This window comes from Chelmon rostratus, chromosome 1, assembly GCF_017976325.1.
Source record: "Chelmon rostratus isolate fCheRos1 chromosome 1, fCheRos1.pri, whole genome shotgun sequence".
NCBI lineage: Eukaryota > Metazoa > Chordata > Actinopteri > Chaetodontiformes > Chaetodontidae > Chelmon > Chelmon rostratus.
The window spans coordinates 24,598,518-24,615,897 of record NC_055658.1 but is presented as its reverse complement, the minus strand read 5'-3'; the positions used below and the strand labels follow the sequence as shown (position 1 = coordinate 24,615,897).

The following is a 17,380-nucleotide window of genomic DNA, read 5'->3' as shown; positions in this document are numbered from 1 at the left end:
TTTGCCAGTGTACGTGTCTCCCTTCCACAGGAAAAGGAAAAGCATCATCATGGCTACTGTAAAGGCAATCATCCAGCTTCATTCTTAACCTCATTCAAACCGGGTCTGCCAGGTCAAGAAGTCCAGGTGGCGTCATTAACTTCAAATTGCTGCTCTCAAACCTCCATTACAGGGTTTCTCCTCTGTATACAAAGTGTTCTGCCTTTAGCGGATAGACGTGAAGCAAACTAATGAATTTGGCCACAATATTTTATCAATCTATTCTTTAAGTAAATCATATATGTTCCAAATCATTAACTGTTTTAAACAAGGCTTTTGTCAAATCACAACTTTTTAGAAATTTTCAAGAAACCCTGCACCTCTCAACACTTCACGTGGACACCACCCAACATAGCAGCAGTCAACGATACAGATAAACAAGTAAAAACCCCTTGTGTCTTGCCAAAAACAGATATTACATATAGTTAGGAGCTGTATAAAATCTTTTGTCTATGGAGAGGGAACTCAAACTTATAATTGGTAGAATTCCCCTCTTCCCTAAAAAGACGAATAGCAGCGACATTTTTTTTCTATAATGTTTAAGGTCACACATCATAACTAGAGTTTGGATTTAATTTCACCACAAATAACACTATGGGGGTTCCTGTGGTACATATGTTCCACACACGTTTCTGTCTTTTTGTCCTGTATGGCTTCTTGTTGCAGGCTACTAGACAAATCCTTAATTTGTGTGTTTTGGGTGGGTGAAGAGGCGAGATGATTTTTATTGTCTCATCTTTTTCCCAGCAGTGGGGGAGGTTTCCTAGTAGAAGGACACTGCTGCTGTATGAATGGAGAACAATTCTTTGCTATCCTTAACTCCAACCCCCATCCCTTCCCACTTCCTCTCAGGTCTTTCATCCACATCCCCTCTTCTCCCCTGTTGCGGTAACTGGTGGTTAGGGGTCTGGAGGAAACAGGGTGGGGGCTGAAAGCAGGGCAAAAGATTTGCAGTCTACCTGTGGAAGCGTAAGCAGTGCTGCAGTGTTGGGGAGGCTCTGAATGTGGCAGTCGCAGCTATGCTGGGAATGTGAGCCTCCGCTCTGCCAGGGCTGGACCGGAGAAGCCCACAACTCTATTTAAGGAAATGGCAGTCAGGGGCCCATCAGCTCTCTCTCTGCCTCTCTATTTCTCAGTCTGTCTCTTGCTCAGCTAAGAGCCCCCCTTCCTTCCTTGTACAAGAATGATAATTATTTTCCTTTGTGGAAGAAAGGTTTATTTCCGTACCTGCTGGGAAGCAGGAGAACACACAAACACACAAAGAGAAAAATGTGTGTGTGTGCGTGTGTGTGCACATGCAGCAGTGTACTGGTGGTGTGGTTTGTGTAATCACTTCTGGTATATTTGTGACATTTGTTTAACAGGGAGGTATCTTTGTAAACTGCTTTAGTGCTGTGGCCTGCCAAAAACACAACAAGCCAGCAAAGAGATGTTTAAAAGAAAGTGAAAGTTTCAGTCTACCTGAAAAAGGAACACAGCAGATATACAGGCAACTTTTACATGTGACGCACGCACGCACGCACGCACACAGGCACACACGCACCCGGTGGGCATCACTGTCCTGGCCTTTATACCAAATAATCTGAAAAATAACAAATGCTGTCACACTGTGGTTACAAATCAGGCTTGTGCCAAGTCATCAGATTCAACCTTGTCCACTTGTGCTATAATGAATGTTTCTTCCTATCACAACAATTACTTCATTAATTTATTCATACATTTAATAGCTGTTGTGGGTCACAGTGTGTACAGATTGACATTACAAGCTACCGTACAAGGTATTGACTTCCTGTCTGATGATGGTCTAAATGCTATTTCAATGGCTTTTCCAACAGGACAGGACTTAAAGATAAAACTTAGCATTTGGGACCCATAAACTTTTTTGTTCTACGAGTCCTGAATACTGGCGCAATATGTATCAAACAAATCATGCAACAAACATTTAACTCATGAACACATTTGATTCTTGTGAGCAAAACTGCAGCTCTGCAGCTCAGCCTGTGGTAACAACACATAACTAACTGGTTAGACCATGTAAGTATGTCTACCATCTATAGTCGAGTCTTTCAGGCTACACTGGTCACTCCTGCAGTGTGTCAGTGTGTGTGTTGATGTGTAGTAGCCACTGAACCAGTAAAGTGTGTGCATTTTGCTGCAGCTTGTGATCTATATACCAGTGTCATGTGGAATGTGGAGTGTGGGCCATTGAGTGAGGGACAGACAGAGTTTACCCAGCATCCTCGGCTGTCCACAGCCTGAGGGATATAGCTTCAGTATCAGGATGTAACATCATGTGAGTAGATACAGTGCGCGCGCGCACACACACACACACACACACACACACACACACACACACACACACACACACACACACACACACACACACACACACACACACAGAGGCCCATTCAGAAAAACACAACAGCACAAATGCCTGAGGCGACAAGTTCTCTAGAGTCAATCAGTGGTTAAAGAAGGCAGCTGGCTGTTTCTATATAAGAGTTCATCATTCTCTCAAATGTCAAAATCCAACTAGCTCTTTCATTCACATGCAAGGTAAGTTTTACACCGTGGCAAAGGCAAAGAGAAATGCAGGCAGCCATCACGAAATGCGATAAAATTTAAGTAAGCTGCGAACCAAATATTTATATCTGATAATAAGAAAATGCTGGTTTTAAGCACAATTTAATTTATAGGTTAAGTTACAGCGGGAAAATAGTAAAAAAAAAAAGAAAAAAGAAAAAAAAGGTCGAAGTAGTTACATGATCAAAGTTTTTAACCAGCAACTTTCAAGTTAAACACAAGCACATGTGAGTGCTCATGTAACTGACTGGTCACTCAGCAATAAGCACTTAACCACCAATGTATGTAAAGCAGGAGTTTAAGTGATCGGCTGTTTGCTTTGACTTTAATTAGTGTTATTACTTACTACTTACTTACTAGATTGATTGATACCAAAAGATATACATTATTGTTTATTTTTCCTCTGCATTCAGTTCATAGCATTTCTTAGTAATCGAAGGCAAAGTAATTAGAATCATCTGCTACCTGAACATTGTGGATATTGTTATTTACAATAACAGTGTGCACACACAAGGTCATGTTCACGCTTGGTAATAAACTGAGCTGATGTAAATTAAAACCTGTTGGTTTCTTATTTGAAGTTTTTTTCATGAAAAGTGATCAATAACTTCTGCACTGACACCTGGCCTGGAGGTGAGCACGTTGGAAGCTGACGTGGACACATCTTCCTGGAGAAGTCTGGTTTGGATGAGGTCATTTCCACCCACTGGGCTTTCAAAGACTCCTGTTGTATGGCCACCACGGCAACTGTTACCATGAGGCTCTCTCACTGGCTGGCTCTGCCGATGTCACTCTGTCTGTCGTGGCCAACAGTGTGTCAACCAATGAGAAGTAAACGAGCGTGGTTGGCGGCACCTTGTTGTGTCTCCACTGTCACTGTCCATTCAGACGGTCAGAGACACAGCTGACACTGTAGCAGAGTCTCACATTAAGGTTTTGGCTCAGCTGCTGAACGTGGCAAACTTAGTGTCCCTGACTAACAGCAACCCTTCTCATATTAAGATGTCCTTAGCCTCGTTGAATGCTATTTATGAATAAGAGGAGTTATTGTGTTCAAAGACTTAAATATGCCTACCTTGCAGATGCCCTGGGAGGGTGTTATTACCTGCTGCTACTGGCTTATCACAGATGTATGTGTATATTTATGTAGTACTTGGAGTTTAATATTCTTATATTCACTGTTACTATCCTCCACCTGCACTTAACATTTAAGTACACACACACTTAACTAACTTATACACATTTTAGTATATTGTTACATTTCATTTCATTGGTATATTTTATTGTTTACTGTTTATATACATTTTAGTATATTTCAGCTGCTGTCGGTACATTTCACTGGTATATTTTATTCTGTTAGTACATTTCACTGGTAAATGTTATTGTTTATTGTTTAATGTAGTTTTTATTGCCTCAGTATACTTTCATTCTGGTATATTTTTAATTGCATCTACGAATATTTTTATTGCATGTTGGTTTATTTTATTCTAGTTATCTTAATTTTATTCTTTCTAATCTTTCCTATCTTTCTTATTATCTTGTTTCTAACATGGGGGTTGCAATGCAAATTTCATTGACATGTCATGCTCAATGACAATAAAGAATCTTGAATCTTAAAGGTAAGGTTTATCAATCCACAACAAAATACACTCAGTGGCCACTTTATTAGATACACCTGTAAAATCTAATCAACAATAGCACAGCCATGAATTCTACCTTTATAGATGACACTGTTAGAGATGTATTAATTGATCTATATGTGTATCATTGAGGTTAGCAATCAGCAGCTCTTTTCTACAATGTCAGCTAAAGGTCTATACGCCCATTGATCACTAAGCACAGGTTGTGATTTTTGAAAAAAGTAGTGGGTGACAGTGTACAGTCTAGGGGCCAGCATCTTCCTTGTACCAAGTCAAACTTATGTTAATTCATATGCTGCCTTGTCTTCTGTAAACATCTGCTTGTCTGTGCAGTTGAGACTGGACGGCTAGGAGCTTAACAGCCTCTTACACAAGAAGTGCACTGTACAGCACAGCCAGCTGCCTGAGAGCAGGGTGGGGATGGGGAAGGGCTGGGCTGAGGCTCTTGGGGGGGGGGGGGGGGGGCTATATGGGGAAACATTATACGCCTGTATGTCTGGTCTGGTCAGGACGAGACTGACTGGTCATCTATGAGACAGACTGGTATCCCTCACCTGTTCTCACCCTCTCTCATTCCCTCTTGCATGGTCTCTTTCTCTTTCACACACACAGATACACCAGATGTACATGAATCATCTCTTAGTTTTCACTTGTTACAAATAGAGGATCCACTAGCTAAATATCAAAATTGCGACCATTTATGAATCAAAAAGATGCTGACAATCTGCTTCAATGCTTTATATCGAGCTGAATCGATCTACTGGCCTGCTGAAAACAAAAAACAACACTGAGAGACTAAACAAATTCAAAACCAAGAGGAGAGAGCATATTAGTCCAGTTTTAAGCTGCTCTACTGGCAATGGTTTCCTGTAACATTCAGAATTAAAGATTCAAGACAGTCAAGTTAAATGATTATTGTGCCAGCCTAAACTCACTCTCAGCCAGGTTGCGGCATGTTTAGTTCAGCTTACTGCTGTCAAGTGAGCCTTTACATTTATGATATTATATATTATATTATTATTGTGAGATATTTCTCTTTTTCTTTGTTTTTAAGTTGAATTCTATTTTTAGTTCAAGTAAAATCCATTGTCAGTTTTTTTTAAGTTCAAAAAATTCATGTGTGATGTTTAATAACTATGATGTCAATATTGACAAAAAACAATCGTGATTGTGACTTTTGTCATAATCAAACAGCCCTAAGTCAAGCAACATAACGTCTATGGACACAGCAACATAAAACATGCAATTCATTTGGGGTAGCGTCATAGTATGTGTTTACTACCAGTGGGAGACTAAAACAGACAGAGGGACTAGTCTAGTCCTTCTCCCCAAAATGATCGACCAGCCTCTCACTGAAGATTCAGACTGGGCCAAACGAACAACAAACATTGTGTAAGTGTTCAGTGTTGAACACATACATCCATACTCAAATCAAATCCGAGTGGTTGAGCGCTGCTATAGCATTTCATCATTTGTGCATAGTTTTGTAATTAGGTTGCAGCAATACTGACATATTACTTTTTTTTTCTATTTAAACACTTAGTGTCCGCTTATAAATGTTTGAGTTCCTTCGCAAGAACTGTGAGCAACTGTTGAGGGTTTGTCAGCTTTCAAAATACACAACAAACTTTGCCTTTTTTTTACCCTGCTGTACCAAAAAAATATAAAACCCCTTTCAGAGCCAACAGTACCTGTCAAACTTTTCACCTTGTGTACCACAAAAAAACCTGGTAGCCCACCATCTGAAAATGTATTCAGTGTGTATTCTGTCCGTTTGAAACACTTCTTCCTTAATGCCAGTAGATTGCCTACTCAATCATAACTGATGATAGTGTGTCTTTTAGTTTGAAGCCGGGTGTAAACATACACAGATACACACGGTGCAGTAATCCAACTTGCTGGGGAAAGCAAAGCTAGGATCAAAGTTATAAAAAAAGCACAGAAGGGTTCACTGAGAAACTAAACCTCCAGGATTTATGAGGCGCTTGATTGCATAATCCCTGCTATCTGTGATACCTCGTCCGCCTCTCTCAGAGATAATATCAAGAGCCTGACATGTCTCAGGCTTCGAGTCGCTTCCATCAGCATGGAGTTCTTTTGGCAGCTAGTCCTCAGCCCGCTTCTGTCCGTTCTCTCTCTCTCTCACACACATACACACACACATATACACACCTGGAAACAGGAACAGAAAAGAAAAGGCCTCTAGAAGCAGAGGGGAAAAGACGAGCTTTATTTCGTTTTCCCCTCTGGTCGTTTTGGCAGGCTGTCTGTCCCCATTCCTGAGGTTCAGAACGAGTTCACAGAACACGCCGTCAACTTCCAGAAATAAACTGTTTGCTCATGCGTGGGTGCGATGAAATAGTTTGGACAGAGACAAGAGTTTTCTCTCTGTCTCCCTCTCTCTCTGTCTCTCTCTTTGACAGAATGGATGTTGACAAATAAAGCTCATATGTGTGTGTGAAAAAACAGATTAGATCACTTCCACTTTAAACTTTTATCTCTATGGGGGCTGATATTTATAGATACTCCCTTGGCAGAGTAGGTCAACTACATCAGACTAAATTTTAAGGGTGATTCTGGTGTTTTTTTAAATCATGATGCGTTCATTTGGTTTGTTCAAAGATTCTGTTTTACCATTTTATGGCGCCGTTAAGTGCTACATCGGTAGTGATCATGTTACACACGTTGCGCTTTCTGACACATATCACCTGCCCCCTCGCAGGTAAAAATGGAACTCTCCAAATCAAAACATTTTGCTTTTGGGTGGGTCCTGACCAGGATAGCTGTTAATTCCAAACTTGGTGTGACACCATAAAATCTGGACTTTCTAAAACAGTTAAATATTTAAAATATAAGAACAACAAACAAAAAAAAAACCTGGGGAAAGTTAGACTAGGCAGAGAAAGTGGTGAATGAGTTTCAGCTGTAAATGGCACCAGTATTCTCTGAGTCTTTATTTTTTCCCTTCTTCGCCCCACCCGTCCCTCCTGCTCCTCTTACCCTCCCCTCTTCCATACCGCGGTGTACTCAGGAGACCTTAGCTCCACTGAAGGTGGAATCAGTTTTCCTTTTCCACTGTGTCTTTTTCCCCCCACGCTGGAAAAGCCCCGGTCCAACTCTCGCTGAGCGCTTGACTCAAGTGTGCTCCGACGTGCCCACATTCCTAGACAGTATCCCCAACACCGGAACCGTTTACCGCCTCAGCCGGGAATGCTGATTTCCAGCCCAGGTTTTCATCAGACCTAGTTTAGGCAGGGAGTGCAACAGGAATTCACTGAGTAATACTAGCCATTATACAATGCATACTTTCCCTCCATGTCAGTCATCTTACACACAGACAAATGCAGACGTATGCTCTCTCTCTCTCTTCAATATTAGACGTAAAGCTAGTGCCGGCAGCTCCCACGAAAAGCAATTATTTTGCTGGAAGTCATATTCTGACCTAGATTCAAACAGCCTTTCAAATTCAAATTCTCCACTGAAGTTACCCCCCACTCCCACCCCTGTATAATCCTGGCACTTCTGAGGATTTGGTGCTTCCAGGTGTAAAGAAAGGTGTTTTTTCATTTACATGCTTTGGCAAATCTTTCCCTGATACCAAAAAAAGACAGAGCCTTCAGGTTCTGCTGTCAAAAACTCATCTCTCTCGCTGTATCCAGCTCACACTGTTGTCATTCACAAACTGCATACACCACAATACATTTGATGTGGAGACAATGACAGCATATTATAATCCATACTGCTGTTATGAAAAGCTTTTTTCGAACATTAATATCAACATGTACAAGGAGCAATAAAAAATAATCGCAGGAATAAAAAACAAGAAGAGCACGAAATTCAAAATACACAAAATTGATACATTTTAAAAGAATTATCTGAATAAAGTATTATCTAGTATTAGCTAAAAACTGTAGGTGGTGGGATATTGTTGTAAGACATAATAAATGCTTGAAACAATAATCTTTATAGATAAAAAGTTCAATTGAGTAGTTAAACAGTCACAAACTGACATTCACTTATTCTCCTTTATCGCTTGAAAAATCAGGAACCTACGAATATGAAAATATAGCTAAAGGTGCATTCACACCTGGCTCATTTCAAGCAGTTGTCTTGAACCGGGAGTGTTGCCCCTCAAAGATCTGTTCATTTGGGCATATGTGAACACAGCAATCGCACTTGGACAAAACAAGTCCCAGCTTGCTTCTAGTTGAACCCAAGACCAGTTCATATGTGGTGTGAAAGCAAATGGACCAAAACACTAGTAGGGCTGTGTGCAATATGACGATATATAATACGAAAACAGAAAAATATTGTTTCATATTATGCATAGCATTCATTTCACTGTGCCGCAAATCCCCCTCTGTATCTGTCTATATTTATGAAAACATTTACATTTGATGTCTTAAGTATCTTGAGTCTGGTCAGTCTTTCTACTGTAACTGATTTTGTAAACTGTCTTTTACTGGCAGTAGTTTCTTGTACACTATGTTCGTCAACCATACACTTAAGTAACGACGGATTCGAAGAGAAAGACAGTGACTGCTGCCACTCATCTAAAACAGAGGGCTCTGTCTCTGTCACCTCAGTTCTTCAACGCAGCTGCTTGTACATATCGAATCTCTGTCTGCCTCCTTCCAGCTCAAACAGCCGTGCAGGCCAGGTCAGCAGTACAGCACACCACACGAAAATGAAGTTAGTCATTCAGAACACCAGGCCCACTGTCCTGTCCTAAAACCACCCCTTATACTAACCCTACACCCTCAGTGTGGGTGTGTGTGTGTGTGTGTGTGTGTGTGTGTGTGTCGACAGTGTAGTGCTCTGCTCGCTATTCATGTCCTCTATGTCCTCTCGGTTTGATCCGATATTGTCTCTCTTGGGATCGTCTCAAAAGAAGTTTTGTTCTCCTTGAGGGGGTAGGAAAAACAGGAAGTTACATTCCTTAATAAGTACAACTGAAATGCTGTAGGTCACAGATTACTCATGTCAAAAATCACAGAAGGAAACCAGGATTTAAAGTTTCACTCTGTGGTTGCTCCCATCATAAACAGTCAAATCTGGAGGTGATTTGGTTGGGATTATTATAATTGGTATCTACCTTGTTGATTTAGGGCTAGCTCTGAATCGACAACTCAATGCAACCTTTACACATCTGTACTGGGCTGTTCAGATAGTGATGCTGAACTCTTAATAACAAACAAATTACTCAAGGGTGTCTAAAAATTACACGAGAAACTATACACTCTGCCTGTCTTTCAGTCAGATAGTGACCCCACTGACGCTGATTGCATCTCAAGTCCCAAATAAAGTCGCATCACTCGCTGAGTCCCACAACAAGGCAGCCTCTCAGCCGCACAGAGAAGTAGGTCACTGAGGATTCCATTCATTTGTACACCGCTTTCCAAATAGTTGCGCTTTTCCACTCAGCCCAAGACTTCCAGCTGCATGTTAACCCTTTAATAGCTTGCAGGTCTTCTTTCTGCACCAGCATCAAATCATACTGCACTTATTACTATCAGTTATCAGTTACAAAAGCTACTTACGGTTTACATTCTCCTTGTATAGCTGAGGTAAGAATAATTTCAAAGTGGTAAAAGTAATTTCAAATTTCATACTCAAGATCAGCATTGGCCCAGTAAAACAACAGACTCAATCTATCTGCTGTACTCTGACATATAAGAACTCAAACAAGCTACCACAACATACCAGAGAGATCACGTAACCAGACGACCTTCTCAGTCTCCCTCTTTTCAGTACCATGCATCCTGACGTTACTGTAAGTCTACGGTGCTGAAACAGGCCTGCTGATTCCTCCTTACTCAGCTGAACCAGCGGACAAGAAGCGACCACAAGCTGACACAGGTGGGAGGAAACTCTCGAGTGTGGCCCAAAATTTTATCTAGAGGTACAGGAGGTAGAAGCTCCTGTCCATTAGAATGGTTCTATTGAGATAGAGCTTGTTGCAGAGAATATGTATATGGAGCTGACATGTACTGAAATAACAGAGCCATTTATGCACACAGATATTCAGCAGCGCTTTTTGTTCATGTCCAGTTCTGATAGAACTTCTGTGCATGTGAAGAAAAAGAACACACTTGCATACAAAGTGTCTATACAGAACAGAAGATGTTTTTACCATTACCAGGTAATTTAATCATCACAGTACACCTGCTCAGTAGAACTGTGTATTTTCAATTCTAACAGCCAGATTAACAATATTTTACAGTTTAACAAGCTTAAAGAAACATGGCTCATTACCAGACTGATGTGACCATGTCTGGAGGATGAGCAACATGAGGAAAAAGCAAACCACCCCAAAGTTAAGCTAAAACAGCTGTACTGTATGACTACAATTACATGAACATTATGTCAGTTACTTTAGACAACAGCAAAATGTTTTTTTTTCCATTATTAACAAAACAATTTGAATATCCTAGTTTTCCACATGCCACTCCACTGCACTATCTTGTGCCTTTTGTCAGCAACAGCTTTGATGCACTTATACCAAGCATGTGCACATTACATGCAACCAGGGACTGACACAACCACCATTTCTGCAAGATCAAGGTAATCAGTAAATTACTATGATTCATGTGGAAAACATGTGTGTTTGTAATAAAAGCTAGGTTAGCTTAAATGACAGAGGTGAATAGGACTGGATATCAAACCTCAGTCGCCTACTTTTTGAGCACCAGTATGTGACAGATCATTTTATAACGTAAGAAATTCACTGTGGTGAAGTTAGTTTTGAGTTAAATATTCAACAAACATTGACTCCAGATCCAGCACCCTCTTCTTGCTCAGTTTCACTCAGTGTTGGCAGTAAGAGGACAGTTAGCTCACCTCCAAACCATGGTTTGCCACAGGGGCGTCCCTGAGGGCCATCAATAAATTACTGTTTGAATGACATAAAACCGATGTTATTTCAATACCTTCGTGCTGACTTGACCATGTTGGTGAAAATTATAATAAAAAGTTGGCACAGCTATTTTGACCTCTGACTGTAGTTCATTCATTTTACCTAAACATTTTAATAAAAACAAAAAACAAAGCTGCTTTTAATAGCTTCCATGTGATGTGACCCACCTGTTCGTATCTGTTCACATGTCACATTGTAAAGCTCTTTTCCTTCATCATTCTTGTCTTCACTTTTTCTATCAGGCTCTGTGCCCTGTTGTTTTATCCAAAAATGGGCCAGGAGAGTGAAACGTGCACAGAAAGACTGCACAATCTGCAACTGAGTTTTTGATGCCGATTCCTGTGCCAAAATAAACATTGTCATTTGTCACAGTCTTTGATTTTCATCTTTTTGTTCTATCTTGGTATAAAAGTTAAATTGATATGGATACTTTTGTCTGTCAAATCGTGACAGTGCATGCACAAAATGCGTATGCCTCGCATGCTACACGAGTTTGCCAGCCTTTGCCACATTTGTCTCACAAAAATCCAGGGAAAACCCTGAGATGTCAACAGTAACTGCAAACCACAAGGTTACCTCACACTGTACATCCCTGGCCTGATGACACAGGGAGAGAGCAGGCCGTCACCAGTCTGTTCAGAGGCACAAAGCCTTGACTGTGAGTTTCTCAATGATCTATTTTTTCTCAGGTTTGGTGAAATCCTTCCTACTGCTTCAATTCATTCTCGACTGTGCAAAGTAAAAATGAACACAAGCTCTAATGTTGAACAAGACCCATCTTAAGACACTGAATCAAGTGAAATGATTCTGCATGTTTGTTTGGGAAAAATCCAGCTTCAGCAAACATGATTTACAGTTACAGTCTAGTTAAGGTACTAACAGGTAAAAACTTGCAATTTGGTTCATCATTTAAATTAGGTCACAAAACGCGCTGAGTCTACAACACAAGACAGAAGCATTGGCATTATTTAGGCCTAATGACATAAATACTGCATAAATGTGTGCTAATGTGTTTCTATTGCTTTGCAATGTCTCCAATACATTTAACTTTGACTAAGCCATGATGCTAGGGTTAAAATGAGTATTTGTAAATCAGGGTCAACTAAAACTAAATTATTATTGTGATTGAGGCAAATGCTACAATATACTGTGATGTGAATTTCAGGTCTTATTGTCAGTCCCCTCACTATACACTATTTGGTCTCTGTCCCTCATAAAAGCTTGATGTCTTGCTGACAAAGGCCTCCATATCCGCAGCCATCCAACCTGTTAAGTTGTATGTTGTGCAGATCACCAAATACCAATTGCAGCTACTAGTGCAGTTATTCTTTAACTCACATAGCTTTTCATTATGTTATTCCACCCACAAGCACATTTCCACCTTTGGTTCATTTCCACCTAGACTATAATCAGAGACTTGGTCGCTGGGAAATCAAGATTCACACAGAATATAAGGGTGAAATAGGACTGTGACTCAAGTATCACCGAGATTACAGAGACAGTGTCTTACATGATTTTGAATGTGAAAAAAGTTGAAAAGACATCACCCCCTTCCTCTGTTTTCCCATGTCATCATTCTGCTTTGATCTCTGACAGTGAGAACCAGCCTGACTTTGGGAGTGGTTGACAGAAGAAACTTCATATAGTGTGCTTTCATGTTTCCAGCTTCATATTAAACAATAACAAAGCCCAGCCTACATTAACTGCAGCCACTGCCCATTGTAAACCCTAATGGAAACTCTATGTAATATGTGTGAGTGTCACTGCAGGGCAGGGCCATTATGTCACCCCAGTGTAAGTAATCAGATGTGTTGCTTCATGCAGATGTTGCCATAGGTACACACAGACGCCTGCTCTCCATCGCAGCAGCAGCATTTCTTTCTATTTTTCATGAGCCCAGTTGGTTGCCAGGGTTTTTGTTTCCATGGCCACGCTGCAGTCTGATGCAACAAAACCCAGCCAGAACCCCCCTTGGGTGCCTTGGCGTGATACCAACCCAGGGAGCGCTACAGCGCTATAGGCTGGCACAGTGACTGACTGATGTCTCCAGCCAGCCACAGTGCCAGCTGAGCCAACACTGTACATAACCCCAACCTCCTTCCACAATCACTTACTGACTGGCTATGGTTCAACGCAACATTTGCACAGTTTCATAACATCAATGATTCAGCTATTTAATACTCCGGATGGATGTGCAGAAATGTTTTGGACAGGAAGAGTCTTCTAATGCTTGTGTGGACCCTGGAAATGTGTGTTTTGCAGTATGTTTGTTCCAGGGTCGGGGACTACAGTAGGGGGGCAATCAGATGTTTGGCCGATACCGATGCTTTTTTTGTTTAGGTATAGCAGTATTATAGTCTGCTCTATAGTGTATGAGGATCTCCTCCAGGTGGCAGCGTAACCGAGGCTACAAATGCTCTGCGACTGTACAGTATGAAGTAAAGAACCACAAAAAGTTAATCTTGTTGGTATTTTAAAAACAATAGCTCTGGGCTTCGGCAGTATTACGGTATATAGAAATCACAAAAGTATGATTTCTCAATGCGGTCAAAAGCACAGACACTGCCCCTGCATCTCTTTCTCTCAAAAATTAACAGAGTCATCCGTGAATGGCCCATTCTCCATCCACATTGAATCAAAACGAGCATGCTGTAGAAGTGGCGACTTTCTCGCCAGATTTAGTGACTTTTCGGTTTTTTTATAGCGACTTTATTTCTAAAAAGCAATGAAGCAGCTGACACTCTTCTGCCAACAACGCCGGGGTCTGTGTCCCCCTCCTCCAACGCCGTGCGCAGGCAGTGTGTGGATGTGGGGCATGTGGGGCAGGCAGTAGGACACTGCTCGCTGCAGAATTGGGAGTTCAGTTATAGTGACATATTAGCAAAACTGAGTACCCATGAAGTACCTAGGAACTTAATTAAACACATGTGGGTTCACTAGCATTGCCATTTGGTACTTTGAGAATATTAGGATGCTAATGCCTTTTTAGTTTTACTTAAATAAGATTTTGAATGCAGGAACTTAACTTGTAACAGAGTATTCTTTCACTGTGGTATTGCTACTTCTACGTCAGTAAAAGATTTGAGTACCTTTTCAACCACTGACTAATCCATACATGGACTGCATAGATGATGTACAGATGCTACAGTTTAATAGTCACTTCTATTGCTATTGCTATATGGGCTGTATATTACATATTCAGCTATAGTAGTCATTAGTAATGAACTACCGTAGTTTTGAATGACAGGTTGTTGTCATTGCTGTTGATATGTAACATCTTAAGAACTGAAACCAATTTAAGGCTTTCAAAGATGTTTTGCTGTAATACAAGAAGCATAATCTGGAGTTTTTACTGAAAACATCTGTTCCAAATATTGGTTATCAGTCGCCTTGACTGCTAATAATCAGTAATGACCCCAAAAAAATGACAATGTTTGACATGTATTGGATGCTAAAAAAAAAAAAATAAGGGAAGGGAAAAAAGTACTGCAATTTGTGAATAAGTTGCTCTTTCTGAGCAGAAGACAATGAGCAAGACACTAGCTACCGCATCAACAATGAATATCACAAAAACTCAACAACTGAAGTGTAGATGACGTAATGCTTGACGAGAGGGGAGAAACAGCTATATCCTCTGAAACAACTGCTGCCAGTTCCCAGCAGTGGGAAATATGTAAAAATAAATCTTAGAAGTACAGATTAAGTGTTAATTTGCCAATATGAAATGTATATGTATTACTTCATAGTTCATTGCCTTCATAATAAGACCACAAGGAGGTTATTCTAGGACTGGCTCTGGTCAGTCAATGCCTGTAAATGCATCTTCATCATGTCTTAGCGGATGACAGTGTCTGAGAGGCTGGCGGTCCTACCTGGATTGTTGGCCTCTCCCTCCAGGACCTGCAGTTCGGTGCACTCGGCGAGGGAGTGCTCCAGACAGAGCTGCAGGAAGCGGGCCTGGGTCCGGCTCACCCTCTTCAACAGGGACAACAGAGCCACCGTCTGCTCGCACTCATTCCACCCCTTAAACCAGCTGGCTAGCACGCCCACCTGATCGCGAAACATCATGGTCTGCGAGACGGGGTGATGACTGACAGACTGCTGTGGTGCCGAGCCGGGCTGTGAGGCGTGGCGAGCCACTCAGCGCAACCTCCCCAAACCTTACAATGATGGTTTGGGCAAAACTGATGGAGGATGATGGTGGTCTTTTCAGATGATTGTTGATGCTTCTACACACAGGGGTGCTCAGTCAGTTGATGAGGTCCAGATGTAGCACTGTGATGCCATTTTTTAGCTGTGGTGGCAAGCTTGGACAGCAGTCTCCTTTAGGCCGTTTGGTGCCAAAATTTGTTTCGCCAGCAGCCGATGTGGGATATACTCCTGCTGGAGGGGTTTCTGCACTGTCTTCTTCTGTTTAATAATCTCCGTTCTTGGGTGGGGGGGTTGTGAGGTGGTCTACAAGCTGGGCATTAGGTGATATGAGCTGCTCTATGCTGATTAGTTGCTCCCAGAGGACTGATATTTGATGAGTCAGCTGTCTTCCAGCACACTCTGTGTCACATCAGCTTCAGCCTCACTGGCATTTTTCTTCAGGGAATCCCTCTTAAGCCTGCAGGAGGATGTCAGAAGTTAGAGGAGGGACAAAAACATATTTAACAGACAACGCTCTCCCTGGGCCTTTGTACATGCCTCTGGCTGGCTTTCATACATATCCAAAGACTTTATCAGTGCGCTGAGAAGACAGCCTCAACAGAAATGCGACAGTCTCCCTGTTGCTTCAGCTCTGCAGACTTGCTGCAATGGTGGAAAAAAAGCAGCCTTCACAAACTCATACATGCGTTTATAGGTCGCCTCCTCGCCGTTGCCTATGCGCATAGGCTTGTGGCATTCACCGCCGAGACAAAAATAAATAATTTTCGATTTTGGTATCCACCCATTCCTAAAAATACAGCTGTCGGTAGTACTGGCGCTGCATCCCGGAATTTTCCAAAGGGAGGACGCCGGGCTCCCGACGGCGGCCGCTGGCAGGGCTGTCTGCTGTAGAGACGTTCGCGACGACTTCCCTCCGTTATTTTAATGACAGGTTAGTCACATAAAGCTGTATTTTAAACCGAGGATAGGCTGCAGTGGTGAGTTATACCCGAAGAAACAGCGAGGAGTAAGCTAGGAGCAGACTCCAGGTTTCAGGGCTGAGCATTAGCCGCTGTCTAAAACTGTCACTTTGCTTCATCAGCACACAAGGAATGACCGCTGGTGGGTATGTGTGTGTGTGTGTGTATGAGTTTGTACGAAGAAAAAACAAATGAATATAAACCCAGTCTGTGTCTCTGGCCCGTTTCCTATCTAGAACTTTCCCATGGAAGAGCCGTGTTACGACCGCGACTTCAGCGTAAGTCAACATTAGCAAAGTTGCGATTCCCACCACCGTTAGCAACACGACTAACATTAAAGGCTGTGAAATCCCAGTCACCGCTGCCATTAACTCTAATCAAAAGGCGTTAGCTGACTGGTAAAACTGTGTAATTTCAATATAAGGGCTGGTTCTGATAGATAGCGAGGTTATGTTAGTGTTTTTTTCTTGGATAAATACTCAAGCCGAAAAGGAGAGTGAACAAAACAACGAAAAAAAGATTCAGAAACTTTGGTTTGAATATTTGAATTGTCAACGAAACGGTTAGATGTACCGAGCCCGATGGGTCTTACCTCCTGGCGCAGTTTGCATCGTTGGGTTTGTCTCAGGACGGGCGACAGGCTCAGCTTTTTGGGGAGCGGTGCCCCTTCACTCCGGGTCTGTGGGATTTGCCATCTTGACTAACTTTTCCTCTGTCTCTCCCCAGCAGACGGCTGCTCGGCTGCTCGGCTCTAAAGCGCCAGGGTCAAGCTAACCGGAAAGCAGAGCTCGACTTCCTGTTACTAACCTTTAAAAGTAAGGCCCTGCAGTGCCGCGAAAGCAAATCGTTTGCCAGAGAATTTCCTTATCTTACTTAGGGGAATTTTTTTGCGTTCTTCTAGCAACTCCTACAACAATGTGAACTCTTTCAATGTGGTATTTTAAGGATTCATCCCTACTAATGTTGTATACAGTAGCAGAGCAAAACTGACCTTTTATGAAAAAAAGTATTAATAGTATACTCATTTGAATATGATTGAGAAAAGATACAATAACTTAGATCTTTCTTCGTCATGAGGTAAGTTTTCCTGC

General features: G+C 41.7%; 1 protein-coding gene across 1 annotated transcript in view; it reads right to left on the bottom strand.

Annotated features, from left to right (window-relative positions):
• samd4a (sterile alpha motif domain containing 4A) overlaps positions 1–17,000 on the bottom strand; it is a 54,872-nt gene extending 37,872 nt beyond the window's left edge. The window contains exons 1-2 of the mRNA XM_041938104.1: positions 16,882–17,000; positions 15,051–15,787 (exon numbers count right to left, since the gene is read on the bottom strand). Of these exons, the coding sequence (XP_041794038.1) occupies positions 15,051–15,246 (196 nt within the window). The 5' untranslated portion in view covers positions 15,247–15,787; positions 16,882–17,000. The remainder of the gene's footprint in view (positions 1–15,050; positions 15,788–16,881) is intronic.
• Between the last annotated feature and the right edge of the window lie 380 nt (positions 17,001–17,380).